The sequence below is a fragment of the Enhydra lutris genome, unplaced genomic scaffold (genome assembly GCF_002288905.1).
Source record: "Enhydra lutris kenyoni isolate GAN:26980312 unplaced genomic scaffold, ASM228890v2 scaffoldscaffold72, whole genome shotgun sequence".
Classification (NCBI taxonomy): domain Eukaryota; kingdom Metazoa; phylum Chordata; class Mammalia; order Carnivora; family Mustelidae; genus Enhydra; species Enhydra lutris.
Genome location: NW_019154156.1, coordinates 4,218,752 through 4,235,535, shown reverse-complemented (window position 1 = coordinate 4,235,535; position 16,784 = coordinate 4,218,752). Strand labels below are relative to the sequence as shown.

Genomic DNA, 16,784 nt, shown 5'->3' with positions numbered 1-16,784 from the left:
TTCGTTGTTTGGATGGGACTGGGATTCAAATTTAAGCCTCCAACATGGAGCAATAAAGTCTTAACCCAGGGTATGATGTCGGCCTAGTTAGGGTGTCTAGGCCAAGACTATCATTTCTTTTCACAGTTGTCTCCCCGGCCTTGAACTTACCAGAGTTTGAAAAGGCGATATATCAGAAAACTACCAAAACACCAAACAAGAGCTGAATAGTTTCTTGTAATCTTCTACCATTTTGCTTTTCTTACAACTTCAGATTCTTGGGAGTTTCTATAGTCAAGCCCTGAAATGTGGGCCAGTTCCTAATCAGTGACCAGACAATCTCTTTGGTTGGTGTATGTATGTTAGGGTGTTGAAAATGGGAAATTGCTACAAAAGTCAAATGAAGAATCCCATTTACTTTTAGGATTCCCTTTCTTTGGGGCTTGGGTTTGGAGCTGAAAGTGGTTTTAGAGAATAAGAAACAGATAACCACAATGTCCTGAAAGGACTGGAGCTCCCCTTGGGTGACTTTGAGTCCTGTGGGTCTCACCCAGGGGAGAGAAGAGATAGGACAGGCAGGTGGTAAGAGGCCCTTTGGATGTGTGTCTGTCTGGGAGCATCTCTTGCCCCAGGAGATTTGGGGGAAGAGATTAAGAGCAAGCTGACTGTCTATCTCGTGGCAAACAACTAGCCATTTCTTCACTTCAACTATTTTTTTTTTTTTTTTTTTTTTGCGGGGGTGGGGAGCGTTTTGGAAGGGACTTTACATGATCCGCCTTGAAATATGCTTTTTCTGGCAGCATAGTTGCTGTTCAAAAGAAGGGAAATGGAGATGGGAGGTGGAGCAGAAACATTTTTAATATTGTTATATGGGTGGGAAAGGAAGAAAGTATTTGCAGGAAAAATAGCTACCAGAAAATAGTTTCTTCCTTTATAAAATATGGTTAGTCTAACTGTGAGCTTTACGGTCTCTTTCAGTTCAAAACTGTGAGTCTTTGAAGATTAGTGTGTTCACTCGCTGAATGCTCTTCTTTTTAACATGTATTGCAAAACACTCCTTTTAGCCAGTATCCACGAGGCATTTGTCTCCTGGCTAATAGCGGTGATAGCTCTTTGTAAAGCCACCAGCTAGAACGCCTTGAAATCAGAAGTCTTCGTTCACTAAGAATACAGAGTGTATCACAAAAAAAGCAAGCAAGCATGTAAGCAAGAAAGCCAAGATTTACCTGGATGCAAGTGAGGCTGAGGACATTACAGGTGGGGTGACAACAAACAGAAGTAAGGTTTAGTATAATGCCTGTTCCTGGGCAGCCAGTACAAGGTCCAAGGCAGCTTGTATTTTCAAGACTCTTTCAAGTGTGCCTTCATCTTCTTTTAATTTTTGATCCGACTGAGCTCTATCCAGGTCTCTATAAAGGATGTAAGTTTGCGGGGGAGTTCACAGTGCTCAGAAGTGTTAGCGAAGTTTACCTGTAGGGAGAAGATACCACTGTTACCATTCATCATGTGAAAATCTCTTGCAGGGATCTCTGGACTTCTTTTTGCCCATTCTCCCTCTCAAGAGTCTTCTTTGGATGGCCTTATTCTTTGACCTGTCTCCCCTCATCTCCGCTTCCAGGGATGTCCCTTCGCTTCAAACACATCTGTCTTATATCCAGGATGTGTCTTGTTCCTCACATCTCCCTACTTCCTGTCTGCTGTTCCCTTCTGCCTTCTCCTTCTTCCCATCAGAATCATGTATTTCTAGTAAAGGAAGCTTTTGACTCCAAGAAGAGGCAGAGACACGCATGTAATCCTCTTCACAGAGCTAGGGTTTCTCTTGTCCCTTTGTGTATGTGAGTGCCATTTAGATGAGCGTGTTCTCGTAACACTAATTAAAAAAAAACACTAATTAAAAAAAGATTTATTTATTTATTTGCTTGAGAGAGGGAGAGAGAGGAAGAGAGAGGGGAGGGACAGAGGGGGAGAGAGAGAGAGAATAAGAGAGAGAGAACCCTCAAGCAGACTTCCCGATGAGTACGGAGCCCAACGCAAGGCTCCATCCCAGGACCCTGAGATGATGACCTGAGCTGAAATCAACAGTTGGCTTCTCAGGTGACTGGGACTCCCTGGTGCCCATCTTCCACTGATTTTTAAATAACAACAATGGCAGCAACAGTGATAGCAACGTCCCTGAATCTCTGGAGTTATTTATTGCAAGTTGTGTTCCCCAGGAAGCAGACCCTGAGCCAGAGATTAGCATGAAGGAGGTATTACTAGGTGACTCTTAGGATCAATGCCAGTGAAATGGAAGGGAAAGGAGCAGGATCGGGCAAAGGGAGAAATCAGGTTGTGATGCCGACCTAGTGGCAAACTCTGGGGTGAGGGGAGATGTCTGCATTTGGGATGTCCTTTCAGAGTCGTCTGCCATTGGAGTGAGGGTTGGGTCTGAGCCTTTATGCCTCCATGGGCTGCCCTGCAATGGGTGTGTCACTCGAGGCAGCTCTCTTCAGACTCGTCAGTCCCCACACAGGGCTGACATTTGAGGGCTGTCCTCAACGTAGCTACTCAATGAGTAGCACTCCTAGCCGGTGAGACCATATATTCTTCCTTATCCCTGAAAGGGCATCTGGGCAGGACTATCACCGTATCCACCATAGGAATCTTCCAGAAAAATACTGTGATTGGAAAAATTGTAGCTCAAGATTAAGATCTCATAGGAAATGCAGATTAGAAAGAAAAATAAAAATGATTATGATCTCATAGGAAATAGAGATTAGGGAGAAAAGTAAAAACAACCTTAAACATAAAACATACAACCAAGTTCTAGATAGGAAAAATTTCTAGAAGCTGCCTACTTCAAAATGCCCCAGAATCACTGGCATCACAAACCTGTTTTGGGAAGCAAGTCTTTTTTGGACTCTTCTTCTTCAGTTATGAAGGAAGAATTTCTGTGACATTCTGATCTTCTGAGTCTGGTTCTCCTGCAGCTTTGTGCTATGCTGGCTCTGCCTCTGAGTTCTTTCTGGCTTAATGCACCTGTTGCCCCCCTCCCCCATCCCACCGCCGCCAGCTTTAAGCTTTTATAAGTTTCAGAAAAAATGCCTATGTAACTGTCCAGTTTTCTCTTACTTATGAATAAAGCCTAAAAGGACTTTACCCTCTCTGGGCTTAATCCTCTCTCCATTATCCAGAAAGTTTCAAACACAGGATCTATGTTAGATCATGTTCCTTTAAAAACTCAAATGTATGTCTAAAAATAGGTAGAGAGTAACTCTGTAATATATCTACTTTATACTGAGTTTCTACCATGTGCCAGGCCACACATTGGCAAAATATTACTATAAAAGGGGTGTATTATTTATATTCAATACCGAACACACCTTTAGATCTTTTGCATACTTTTACTTTTTTTTAAGACTTTATTTGTTGGGGGGAGAGAGAGAGAGAGAGCGAGCACACACAAGCACTGGGAGCAGCAGGCAGAGGGAGAAGCAGACTCCCCATTGAGGAAAGAGCCTGATGCGGGGCTCAATTCCAGGACCTTGAGATCATGACCTGAGCTGAAGGCAGACGCTTAACTGACTGAGTCACCCAGGAGTCCCGCACACTTTTACTTTTTTTGTTGTTGTTGTTTAATATGTAAATCTGATTTATTTTGTTATCAGTGTTTAGGACACGATGAATGGATAACTTTCAGCTTTACTTCATCACCCTGTTCTGTAAAAAATCACATTTAAAGAATCAGTGTTGATGTAATTCCACAACTTCTCAGTATTTTTTTTTAAGCAAAATTTATTTCTTTATTGAGAGTTGAAATGCAAAACATGCAAAGTCACCCAAGATTATACCTGCGGTTTGTAGTTCTTTTTTTAACATTTTTTTAATTTAATTTAATTTATTTATTTATTTATTTTTATTTTAAAATTTTTTTCATTTTTTAAAAATTTTTTATAAACATATACTTTTATCCCCAGGGGTACAGGTCTGTGAATCTCCAGGTTTACACACTTCACAGCACTCACCATAGCACATACCCTCCCCAATGTCCATAATCCCACCCCCCTTCTCCCAACCCCCCTCCCCCCAGCAACCCTCAGTTTGTTTTGCGAGATTAAGAGTCACTTATGGTTTGTCTCCCTCCCAATCCCATCTTGTTTCAAGGGGGTAGGAGAAGAATAAATGACACACTTTTACTTTTAATCCTTATTGCACTCCAGCAATTAGTTATTATGATCACTGTTTTGCCCAGGAAATTGCCCAAGATCACACAACTTATAGCTTGCTGAGCCAAATTTTGAATTCAGATTTCTTTTCCTTTTTCCCACTTCCTTAAAAAACCCACAGCCCTACAGTTGATGTTCTTTCTGCTATTATTATATTACTTTCTATCTAGATGATTTCTTCATCTGCAGGGATGCTATTTTCTACTTTTTCCAAGTTTAGTGTCCAAGAAAGTTTAGCATTAAACAGTAGGCGTTTCCCAAAGAGTTTTGAATTTACTTGAAATGATTACAGGTCAGATCAAAAAACCTTTTTAAAACCAATAATCATCTCTTCTTAAATGGTTGGCTTGTCTCAGAAACAAAGTTTCAATCACAGGTCTTAAAGGTTTTACCACTTAAATATCTCTTGAATTTGGATGTTCCTGTTCACTCCCTACAATAAATTTCTGACTGGTCTCCCTGAGTCTGTTTTTGGCCCTTTTCTCCACATTCCAACCTAAGGATTCTTCTAAATCACATACGCTAGCTCTTTTACTAGCTCTCTTCTTCTCTGGAGAATAACTCAGTTCTTTAAGTTGGTGCCCGAGGGTCTTCATAATATGCATCAAATGTCTCTAGCTCTGTCTCTTCCTGTTTCTCCAGTAATTCTAACCAATTTTACCTTCTTAGATACATTTCTATATCTCATATATACTTTCATAAATTTATCATTAGGACAAGTGTATGTAAGTGCCACGCTCTATGTAAATATGCAAGTATTTGGAGGACAAAAGTACTTAGAGGTCCTAATATTCCAAGTATATATTTGTGTCTTTCTTTTCTTAATTTTGTAATTATGTTTTGTAAGTCTGTTTTTTTTTGTTGTTATTGCTGTTGTTGTTTTTTCCCAAAAAAAAGGCTCCAGACTCTTAGATTTACTATCTGGATAACTCCATAATAAAGTTTCAGATTTATTGACTGAGAGAAGCAACCTAGAGAGGAAAACTATGAAAACATATTCTCTTTCTGTTTCTATAAGCTGGCATGTACCATGTATAACATACTATTATTTACATACGAGGGTTGACCTATTGAGTGAAATGCATCTGATGAATGTATGTAGACTACATGTTTTATATAACTATTTAAACATTTGAATGTTAAAAATATCTTCTGGACTGTGACATTCCCAAACTAGGATTGTTTTTCTTTTATTACTGATGAACTTCTAGTTTCCCTTTCCAAACTTGCAGTGAAGGAGAGAGAACATGAGAAATGCCAGTTCATGATAAAATACATCCTGCTATTTTGTTCCTGCAATTTTATTTGAGCAGTTTGAGTGATTAATGTTGTACCTTTTCAGTGATCTCTGATGCACTGTCTTAATAGAGTAATATGATTGAAATATTCACTTGCTAACTGTGTAAGTTAATAAATTTCACAAGGACTTAATGGTTATGATGCACGCATAATTTACATGGCACACTAAGTCACGAAGTACCTCTTCCTTTTGGGAGTATAACTTTCTTTTGGTTCTCTCAGTCAGATATTACATAAAGTTATAATACATAAAATTATTTTTGTTCGGTTTCATAATTGATTGACCAGTAGAGGCAGGAGACTGATTTTGTGTTTGTTGGTGTTTCTGTGGGATTTGTTAGAAACAAAGGCATCATATGTCGTTTTTGTGTTTGGTTTCACAAAGTTATCAGGTACACAGTGGGTGGAGCACCTTCCACAGTTGAGTGTGGAATTTACTCTTAGTCTTTAAGCTATAGAGTGATGATGGAGCCTTCAGAGTTATCTAGGAAAGACATGAATGATTCCTAGCACCCAGGAAGAGTTACTACCATTACCATATTGAGTTAATAGGACAGAATCAATTACGCAGGGATGCCCTCACGAATAATGAGAGTGACTGAGGAGGGCCATGTTGTCCTCCCCTCCTCTCCAGCTATTTTATCTATTTATAAATACTATTTGAACCTCAGAATCTGATGCCTTGAGGTGTCATTACACTGGGAATGGTTCCCCAGTTCTCTCAATTTCTGCTGGAGAGAGTCCACCAGTGACCTCCAGTAAGGTACACTGTTGGAACCTAAACATAAATGCGTAGAATGTTAGCATGTAAAGGGACTGTTGAAATCATCTATGCAATATACAAAATTCAAATCTTCATACAACACCCATTACAAATGGTCACCTGGGATCTCCTTGAACATCGGAGTGACCAAGATTTTGTTGCTGCAAAAGGCAGGTCTTTCTTATTTCCAAGAGCTCCAATTATTAGGTTTCTTTTGTTATGTTAGGTCTGTTTTGTTAGATTATCCTAAATATATCTGCCTCTGACGTCCAATTAGCAGTCCTACTTTTGTTCCCTGGAGCCACATTGAAATTGAACATCAATTCCACATGTCTGTTCCCTCCTTTTGAAAATGACCAGTATGTTGCCTGCGTGTCTCCTCCTCTCTGGGTAGTTTCTTTAACTATTCCTCTTAGGATTCAGGTGTTACTGATCACTGGTCTGACCAGCACAGAGGCAAGGACAGTTATTTTCTCTTTCATTCTGAACTCTTTACTTTTGTAATGCGGTCTAGGTGAACTGAGTGTTTTTGGTAACAATGACACAGTGTAGATCCCCATGGGACTTGAACAGAACTGAAATTGAATTTGTGCTCCGGTATTTCACATTTTCCCATCAGATACTTTACAGATACTTTAGTTGGTTTTTTGGGGTTCTAAATACAGGGCATTTTGTTTTGATTTTATCATGTTGTTGGTGTAGTTTGGGGATTTGGTGGAATAAATCACTATATTAGTTATCCTTATTTGTTTCATGCTACCTTTACATTTAAGAAACATGCTGTCTCTGACTTCACCAGTCAGCAACAAAAATACTTATCTGGTTGAGACAATGGTACAGCAGCAAGGAGCTAGAAACCTCTCTGAACTTTAACAATGATTGATGTGCTAGTACTAGTACTCTTTGGTTATGATCATTTAACTAAAATCATACCTAGGAAACTACATTATTTAATACATGTATCTATAGTGGATGATGAATCAGAATAGTGGTTGCTCTTGGTGGTGGTGGTGAGGAGGAAGGTAGAGGAGAGGAACTGGAGAAAGGTACAAAAGAGGTTCTGGGGTAATGGAAATATTTGTTATCTGGATGACATGTGGGTTTATATGGGTGTATGTCCTCCTTCAGCAGAACTGCTGAAAACTTTCATTTAAGATCTGGGCATTTTATTGTATCTAAATTGTATCTCAATTGAAAACAGTATGTAAATTCATTTATTGCTTAGATTACCAACAGTTAAGAATTAAAATCAGCTTTGCAAATTAAAATCTTGAGGTTTGGAATATTGAAATGCCTTTGTCAGTATTTGACAGTGATGAAATCCAAAGCAGGATGTAGAACTCAACCACTGTTTTGTATGAATTGCTTTTTAAATTCATCCTTTGAATAACACTTCTTTAGAGTGTGGGTGGGATGGGAAATAATTTTCTTTTAAGCAGTCTACTTGATATTCAAAAAAAAGATGGATAATAACATTACTATATTTTGGTAGTGTGTGTTCAATAGGTTTTGCTTTGTTCAAATTCTAAGGTTTTGGAAGGCTGGAATGTATAAATGGTTTATCAGCATACTCTATTCAATGAGTATTTATTTAGAATGAAGAAAATTTGGTGTCATATTGTCTATTTTGTTCACTGAGTATTCTTTATAAAGCACTTCTCTGAAAGTCTTCTTTTTGAGGTGATATTGTATGTCAGTCAAGACAGAGTGTAAGAGATCATGAGCTATGATGGAACCACGCATTCCTTAGTAGAATGGTGGTCACTCTAACAGAACATGATTAAATGGAGAATAATTGTTTTTAAGAGATGTAGTGAAAGCATGCACATGTCCTCCGCTTTTCATTTTGAGGTAATACCTTATAATTATATGATACCTTTTATTCTTCATGACGTTTTTGTACGTATTATATAATCTTATTCTCACAGGACTTGGAACATATTTTGTTATATTAAGAGTATGTACATAGGATGGTGAAATAATTTGAGGAAGATCATACTAATCTAAATCTTCAACTCTGTTCAAAGCCTAGTTCAAAATTGTGTCTCTTCAGTGAAGCTGCCCTTCACCCTCCTTACCTAAAATAATTAAAAAAAATTAAACTAAAAGTTTAATTAAAAAAATTTTTAGAGGCCCCTGGGTGGCAAAGTTGGTTAAATGTCAGACTTGATTTCAGCTCAGGTCATGATCTCAGAGTCACACGATCAAGTCCCACATCGGGCTCTGGCGATTAGTGTGCAGAGTCTGCTTGAGATTCTTTCTCCCTCTCCCTCTGCCCCTCCCGCTGCTTGTGCGCAGTCTTTCTCTCTCTCTCAATAAATTAAAAACAAAAAAACAAAAAAACAAAAATCTTTTTTTTTAATTAAAAAAAAATTCTTAAGTATCTTCGTCCTGCCCATGCTATAACTCTCAGCTGCCTTGTATTTCTTCTTAAAATTTTTTATGGATATATTTTATGTTTTATGTTTTCCTAGCCATGTTGTTAGTTCTATTTTTCCTATGTCCTCCCATCCCCACTGTCCTTAGAACAGAGCCAGATGAACATCGGTTATTTAATAATACTTTCTGAGCAAGAGCTGCCCTTAAAATGAAATTGTGCAGCACCAATAAAATGCTCCGAGTAGTGTGTGGCCATCATATGTAATAAAAACTGGTTGTATAAGTTCACTTGGGGATAATGTGACCAAATTCATTATATGATTAATAGTAATTTCACATTTTTACTGCACAGTTTTAATTAGAATCTTTGCTTTCTGCGGGTGCCTGGCTAGCTCAGTCAGTAGATCATGCGACTCTTAATCCCAGGGTTATGAGTTCGAGCCCCATGTTGGGCATGGAGACTACTTAAAGAAAAAAAAAAAGAAAACTTTAAAAAAAAGAATCTTTGCTTCTTGCCTTTGCTAGATTTTCTGAGTTCGAGTGTACAATCTTTGGAAACTTGCTAGGTGATTGTCTATTAGCAAAGCAGCATGGTTTGGGGAAAAACCCCTGCATATTGATATCTGTTGACCTCTCTCTGAAGCTCTGCCACTTTCTGGCTGAGTAAAGTGGGATGGGTCCCCTAAGTCCCCCCCCTACTGTGAGGGTATATGTGGCCTAGCAAAGTACATGGGATGTGATTTGCCCTTGATGAGGGCAGATTTCATGATTCCCCTTATCTCTCTAGTATCTGTCTTATTACTCTTTCTTTTCTTTTTAATGAACAAGTTTTCAAGGAACATGAAGCTTTATATGCTTTTTGAAAAAAAATTAGAAAATTTGGGAAAATATGAAGGAGAGGAAGCAAAAACTCACCTTGAGGAAAGATGGAATATTTTTAGTATACTAAGATCCCATTTTTAAAATAAAAATGTCAATCTCATTTTTAAAAATTTTTATATTTTATTTTATTCCTTTTCAGTGTTCTGGAATTCATTGTTTATTCATTTGTTTATCAAGTCTTTTTTTCCTTTTATTAGTGCATTAATCTAGCAAACATTTATTGGATGACTCCTGTATGTCAGGGACTATTCCAGGTGTTGGAGATAGAGCAGTAAACTAGGCAGGATCTTGGTTTTTCATGGAGCTTACGTAGTTTTTTTTGAGGGGCGTATGTACAAGAAGCACATAAACTGTATAAAATATGACCTGAGGTGGCGATAATGGCATGGCTGAAATGTAAAGCAGGTGTGTGTGTCCAGAGTGATGGCAGTCCTCCTTTAGAGAGGGTGGCCAGAAGAGGTCTACCTCAGGAGTTGATATTGTACCAGAAATCATAAAGGAGTGAGAAAGCAAGTTGAGTGACCATCTAGTTAAGAGAACTCTAAGCAGAACAGCATGTTCCCAGCAGGTCCAGCACAAGGCTTACAGACCCGATGGAGGCTGGATTATCCAGCTCTCTAAAATCCTGTGATCTAACTTTGAACTGGGAAGGCTGGCTACTTCTTGTCTTCTTAGGGTATAAAATCATGGATTTTCCATTTAATCCACGTTGGTACCATGGTACCCATGGCTCTGCTTGTATCACTAGCTTCATTAAGGCTTTGATCTTGTGTTAATGTTTTTGTTTGTTTTGCATATAGAAAAGTCCTTTTAAAACCAGACCCTCAACCACTGGGAGGAAGCACTGCTCCAGAGAATGTTCAAAATAGAAAACCATTCCAGTTCTAAAGTGTAGGCGTCTTCCAGCAAGTGGAGGTTTATAAGGAGCTGCTGAGCAGGGATAGGAAGGAGGAAGATTTCCTGAGACCTGTCTTTATGGTTTAACATCATCCTGTTTCAAATGAATTATTATAACAGCAGATGCGTTTTTCTTTCTTTTTCTTTTTCAAATTCAACTATGAAAATATGTTTCAGGGAAGGAAGAACAGTTTTTGGGTTATCCATTCTTTGGCTTCTATTATAAAACATTGAGCTGACTTTAGTAGTCACAGAACAATTAAATTGCTGTGAACAATTATTCACAGAGCTATTCTAATCAAATATTTCTATGATCTCTTATAAATGCTGAAAATGTTCCAGAAATGTCTACTTGAAATCTAAACAAATGGAAAATTCAAATGATCCTTTCTTGTGTTAGGTATTTCTAATGGAAATAGATAACATGTAAAGATGACTTTAAATTAAATAAAATAAAATACCAGTACTCATCAGGTAAATTTCAATCAAGTAAGATTCTGTTAACTCTCTCATGCTTTCTAGAAATCCACTTAACTCTTAATGATTGTTGAGTGTAGTAATGCTCACAAACAGTAATATGACTTCTGAACAGGTACAATTAAATTGTGGTCAGCTCACCTTCCAGGTTGTATGGATCTCTCATTGCTAAAAAGCAATGAGTCAAGTTCCCATTACCAATCTCAGAGAAGTAAAAACTTCTCTGAGATTGGTAATGGGAACTTGACTCATCGGAAACATCAAACAAACAAACAAACAATGTATTCTCAGTCCACTCTTAGCCACCATTCCTTTTAGGCATTTTCTATACGCTTTTACTTTCGGGTTTTTCTCTTGAGGGAATTAGGATGGGTAAAACTATCCATACAATCATGTAATAAAAAGACCTGAAAAGTCCATCTGCTTTTCTTTCTAAGCAATTCCTTCTTTCTTACTTTTGTTTAACATTTTTTCAAACTATCTCAACACCCTTTACATATAAATATAAATTCTGGCTACTGGGTTAATATAAAAGACATAGAAAAGCTGAATTTTTATGGGTTAGTCTGTCCAGAGGATTTATATAGTTACACAGTAGCCTTTCCACTGAAAACTTTTTAGTAGTATTAACTAATTATGATTGAGAGGAGAAATGGTAAGTTTTCTTCTTTGGCAGTGTTGAAACCTGATGGCCTCTGATTTATCTAACAGTCTAGAATCGGGAAGTTTTCTCTGGAGAAATGGATACTTGGGAGACTTGCATGTGTGTGATTTGGCATTTGACTTATGTTTTCCAAGCTGTGATAGTTCACAATTTAAGCACTTCTCATCACCACCAAGCAACTCCAGAAAATAGAGCATCTTTTAATTTGAGCCCTCTCAGTTGGCCATACATGGAGATGTCAGGAGAGTTTTGTGGCGACCACGTGCCACAGGCATCTAAGGATGTGGTAGAACCAGAATGAACCCCCCCCCCCATGTCATTGACAACATGTGTTATGTATTATTATGGTTCTGGCCTCTAGATTTTAATTTCTTGGTGACAGGATCTATATTTGGGGAAAACAATTGTCTGGGCTAACTTTCTGTGTAATAATCACTTGGATTAAATGATTATTTTCCATGCAAATCTAAGTAAGATGCAAACACTGGGTGCCAAGGATTTCTGTGTGAATCAGGGGTAGGAATAACAAAGGAGCCTGTTCTGTGTTAGTGGTGAGAAACCATCTCCTGGAGGCTAAAACATACATATGCTCGAGTCAAAATTCGGGAAATGTACTGGTTAAACACTGGTGACCCAAAACCATTGCCAACCTCCAGATGCGCTTCCCTGCAATCCACGTAGCAAACAGTGGAGAGATTTGGAGGTAGTCAACTGCTGTGATTGCCTGAGAACCTCAGAAAATGAAGTATTCTGCCTCAAGGTTGTTCTCCTGGAAAACAGGGCTCTCTTGAATCCTTTATCTCAATCTTGTCTAAACTTGGAAATGATCTTTCATATACACCCCCCCCTTCTTTTTTGGTTTATGCCAACAGCAGTCAAATAAAGTTCATAGACTCTCAGAAGGAAAACCAGTTAATTTTTTGCCTGGAAGATGCCACTCTAGGAAAAAAAAAATGTTCCTTCTCTGCCTACTCCAAAATGTACTATTTGAGTCCCACTTTCTTTTCTGTACATGAATTTCATATATGGATAAGATAATAAGTTTTAAAAGGCATTTCGTTTTTCACAGTGATTACCAGTGGCTTGTTGATATTTGTGGGTTGGTCTGTGCAAGAGCATCAAGATTTTTTTGGGTCTTCCTTTCAATATTTTCCTTTCCTTTATTTATTTGCCTTTTGGTCCTGTAGGTATCCCTATAGCTTATACTCTTCACTTAGAGCCGAGATTTTATCTCATCCCATCTTATTTCCATTTCTATTTCTCTTGGTTTACACCCTGAGACACTCAGGGAAAGGAAATTATTTGCCAGATTCTTGGGCCTTTGCTTGAGGTAAAGCTCCATGAACATACATAAAGCAAAGATCAGTATTCCAAAAGAAAAGTAGACAGTTGTTCTTTTAGCTCTTGGCTGCTTGTTGTGGGAACTTAGAAGTGAGAAACAACAGTCAGGCTGGAGAACATAGATTGGAGCAGCCTCCGGAGGATCCTTGGGTTCAGCTGTTTGTGGTCAGAGGAAGGCGTGAGTGTATGTGCAGTTTTATTGGAGGACAAATGAATGAGAAGTCAAATCAGAGAGAGACAAACCAGGAGAGACTCTGGACTCTGGGAAACAAACTGAGGGTTACGAAGGGATGGGGGTGATGGGATGGGGTAACCGGGTGATGGGTATGGAGGGGGCCACATATGGTGATGAGCACTGTTCTACACAACTAATGAATCATTGAACGCTACATCAAAAACTAATGATGTATTACATGTTGGCTAATTGAACATAATAAAAAAAAGATTAGGGAATTTACCTTCTAAAAAAAAACAAAAACAAAAACCTCAGAAGACACAGAAAGAGAGCAATCCCATTTTGGAAATGATCATGTTGGTCACTCATGTGTTTTCCTAATTACCTCAAACATCATTGCTTTTTGTGGATTTGGAATACAAGTTTTTTTATTCCAACTGGATGAAGGAATGGGAAGTGTATTGGCAAACATGCTTCTCTGGATGAAACTTTTTCTTTTTCTTTGAAGTTATAGCAAGACTCCTCATGAGCTTTTCTCACAAGCATTATGAAAACAAAGCTGTAAAGTCCTTGGGTTGAGGGTAGGATTAGGATGCTAGTCACCACTTCTGTGTTTTCCTGTAATGCCTGTGTCCTCCCTTGTAGCTCCTTTCTCATAGAGTTCATTCGCATTATGGCAAAAGTTAGAGCCTATTGGTGTGACAGTTGGTAGGGGCTTCCTGGGTTCCAGAAAGACCCAGGGCGGATGTTAGCAGAGCTCCCACAACTCACTGTGGTGCATCCTGGGAAAGCATTTTCTGAGAAAAGTAAACTTCCATTTTTTAAAATTTTTCATTTTGAAATGCGTCTGCAGCCTCTGTAGTTTGTAGGGAAGGAGCCAGAGTAGAGCTGGTGCTATTCTTTCCTGTCTTAGTGCTTCTGCGGTCCTGCTTGCCTTCTGGTTCCGACCAGCTGGGTAGGACGCCTGTTTCTCCAGCTGTTGTATGTGTTGACTTAAAGACTTTTCTTGTGCCAGGAAACAATGTCATGAGAACCATCCATGGGGTGGGAGAGATGATGACCCAAATGGTACTCAGTCGAGGCTCCATCTTCCCCATGAGTGTGCCTGACGTTCAGCCCAGCATCCACCCCAGCAAGCAGGGGAGCCCCATAGAGCATGAAGATGTGACCGTGATGGACACCAAACTCAAGATTATTGAGATTCTGCAGGTACGTGGCAGAACGGAAGTGAAGGGACGAATACCCAATTGTGCATCTCCATGTAACTTCTTACGCTCTTTGTTCCAAATCACTGGGAATATTCTGAAATGCTATTGATCTAATTTATTTCTGTTACGTTAACGACACTATTTAAAATGTTAGTTACATGTGTTCATTTCCATTAAATGTATTTCTGATGATATCTAACAACTGTGGAGTGCTTTGAGGGTCACAAAACCTCTTTCATATGCATTTTCTCACTTAGTATTGACCCTGATTTCATTATACCTTCACTTCAGGGTTTCAGAGCAGGCAAACTTGAGATTGAATTCTAACTCTATTTGTATTTTTAATTGAATTGGGCATGTAATTCTAGGTATTCAGATTTATCATTGTTGCAAGAAACTCAAATGAAATTTTATTTATTATTAATAAAAATGTTAATATTGGTCTCAGTATTTTATATAAGTGACTATCTCTCTTTGTGTTTTTGTTTCCAAGAGGCTGAGAATAATAGATGTTTTTAAAATTAATATAGTCTAATACATAGCTCTATGAATTTAAAGGAGATAAATTATTATTTCATGCCCACTGGTTTAGTGAATAAATTCCCTATTACTGTAACTGTGAATTCTTAACATTTTTTTTTTTAAGTTTGGAAAGTAGTTTTATGATACTTTAATTGTAGCATTTACTCCAGATTTAGAGAATGGAGCCTGGAGTTTTCAAGGATCTATTAAGATTCTGGATACAGTTTACTAAGTCTTTCATCATAATTTAATGTAAACTGAGCTAACAGAAGTGGGTTAGTAGTCCTGGAAGGATCTGTACATTTTTCTTTAAAGTAACTAGGCTTATAATCATAAAAGTTTTCACAGTTCCTCCAGAAATTCCAAAGGCTGAATCCTGAGAACTTTTGGCAGGCCTCCCAACCCTGTGTTCATGACCCTGAAGAATCACTTGGTTCCCCTATTCTCAAACTGAGAATGGTAGTGATCACCTGACCTGTGGACCTACTGGGCCCATAGCTTCCGATCATCCTACTCTTGGGACAGCCTCTAAGATATATGACCTTGTTTTAGCCCACAGTTACGGAAGTTCAGCATTCGAAAACAATCTGACAGCTAACAAACGAGGAGATGGAGCTACTGCAGTGGGGCCCATGCAGGGCTGACCTCTCCTTGCTGCCTCTTTTGGACTTTTAATATATTTCTTGTTGAGCCTCTTTTTTCGTTCTGGTTTTTGTGTTGCCGTGTATGGGTCTGATCCAGTCCGTGTTCCTACATGCTGCTCTTCCAGACGTTTCTTTATTAGAACCCCTCTTCAGGAGTTTCTTTGGAGGCGCCTGCGTGGCTCAGTCCATTAAACACCTACCTTTGGCTCAGGTCATGATCCCAGGTCCTGGGATGGAGCCCCGAGTCAGTCTCCCTGCTCAGTGGTGAGCCTGCTTCTCCCTCTCCCTCTGTCCCTCTCCCTGCTCGTGCTCTCTCTCTCTGTCAAATAAATTAACAACATCTTTAAAAATAAGAGAGAATTTCTTTAGAGCCATGCTCCTCATACAAATCTGCTTCCTGCCAGCTCTACCTCTTCACAGGGTCTTCCTGCCTTTTCCCCATCATTTTATGTCTCTCTCTCTCTCTCTCTTTGTATCTCTCTTTATTTCTCTCTCTCATTTTCTCCCTCAGTCTGTTTTTTAAAATATTTATTTATTTATATGAGAGAGAGGGAGAGAATGAGCAAGCAAGTGGGTGGAGAGGAGCAGAGAGAGAGAGAGAGAGAATCTCAAGGAGACTCCCCACTGAGCTCAGAGCCTAACCCGGGGCTCCATCTCGCAACCTTGAGGTCATGACCTGAGCCCACTCTAAGAGTCAGATGCTTAACCTACTGAGCCACCCAGGTGCCTCCCCTCCCTCTCTGTGTCTTTGGTCCTCTCACAACTGTCATGCTCTGTCTTTGTTTTTATTCTTCCCTCTGGCCCTTTCCTACCTTCCATTTATTTTTTACAATTAAATATATTAGAAGATGAAAGTTTTCCTTTGGGATATATTTATAAAATACAACGCTATGAGCACTAATCTTCACTAACTGAAAGTTAATAAGTGTTTCACTAATTAGTGTCTTATTCATTTGGTCTTTACATAGGTTTTTTTTTTTTTAACCTTTCTTTTCAAGTACATGCCATCCAGTTTCTGTTCCCTTCCAAGACTGTCAAGTCCAGTGGCCCTTCTCAGCTCTGTTTTCCCACGATCTGTCCCTTGCTTTGAAAATGCTCTTTAACTAGAATCTACCCAACCATGATGTGTTGCAGTACATGGTAATAAAAGAGACTCTTTGGTGTTTGTTTTTCCTTCCTCATTATACATTCTTCATAGGCAAGGTTTACTCTTGACACCCCTTTTGTACCCTCAGCACCTCTCTTAGTTCCTGGCTTCGCAAATGTTTGTTGAACTTAAGTGACCATAGCTGACACAGAGCATGTTTGAGGCCCATAAGAAGCATAGGGGGCTAGCAGAGGAGAGAAAG

The 16,784-nt window shown here is 38.9% G+C and overlaps 1 protein-coding gene across 3 annotated transcripts in view; it reads left to right on the top strand.

Annotated features, from left to right (window-relative positions):
- Positions 1 to 16,784, top strand: part of LOC111159979 (inositol 1,4,5-trisphosphate receptor type 2) — a 490,010-nt gene that overhangs the window by 171,656 nt on the left and 301,570 nt on the right. For all 3 annotated transcript variants that reach the window (XM_022522705.1, XM_022522706.1, XM_022522707.1), the window contains exon 22: positions 14,077 to 14,270. In XM_022522705.1, coding sequence (XP_022378413.1) covers positions 14,077 to 14,270 — 194 coding nt within the window. The remainder of the gene's footprint in view (positions 1 to 14,076; positions 14,271 to 16,784) is intronic.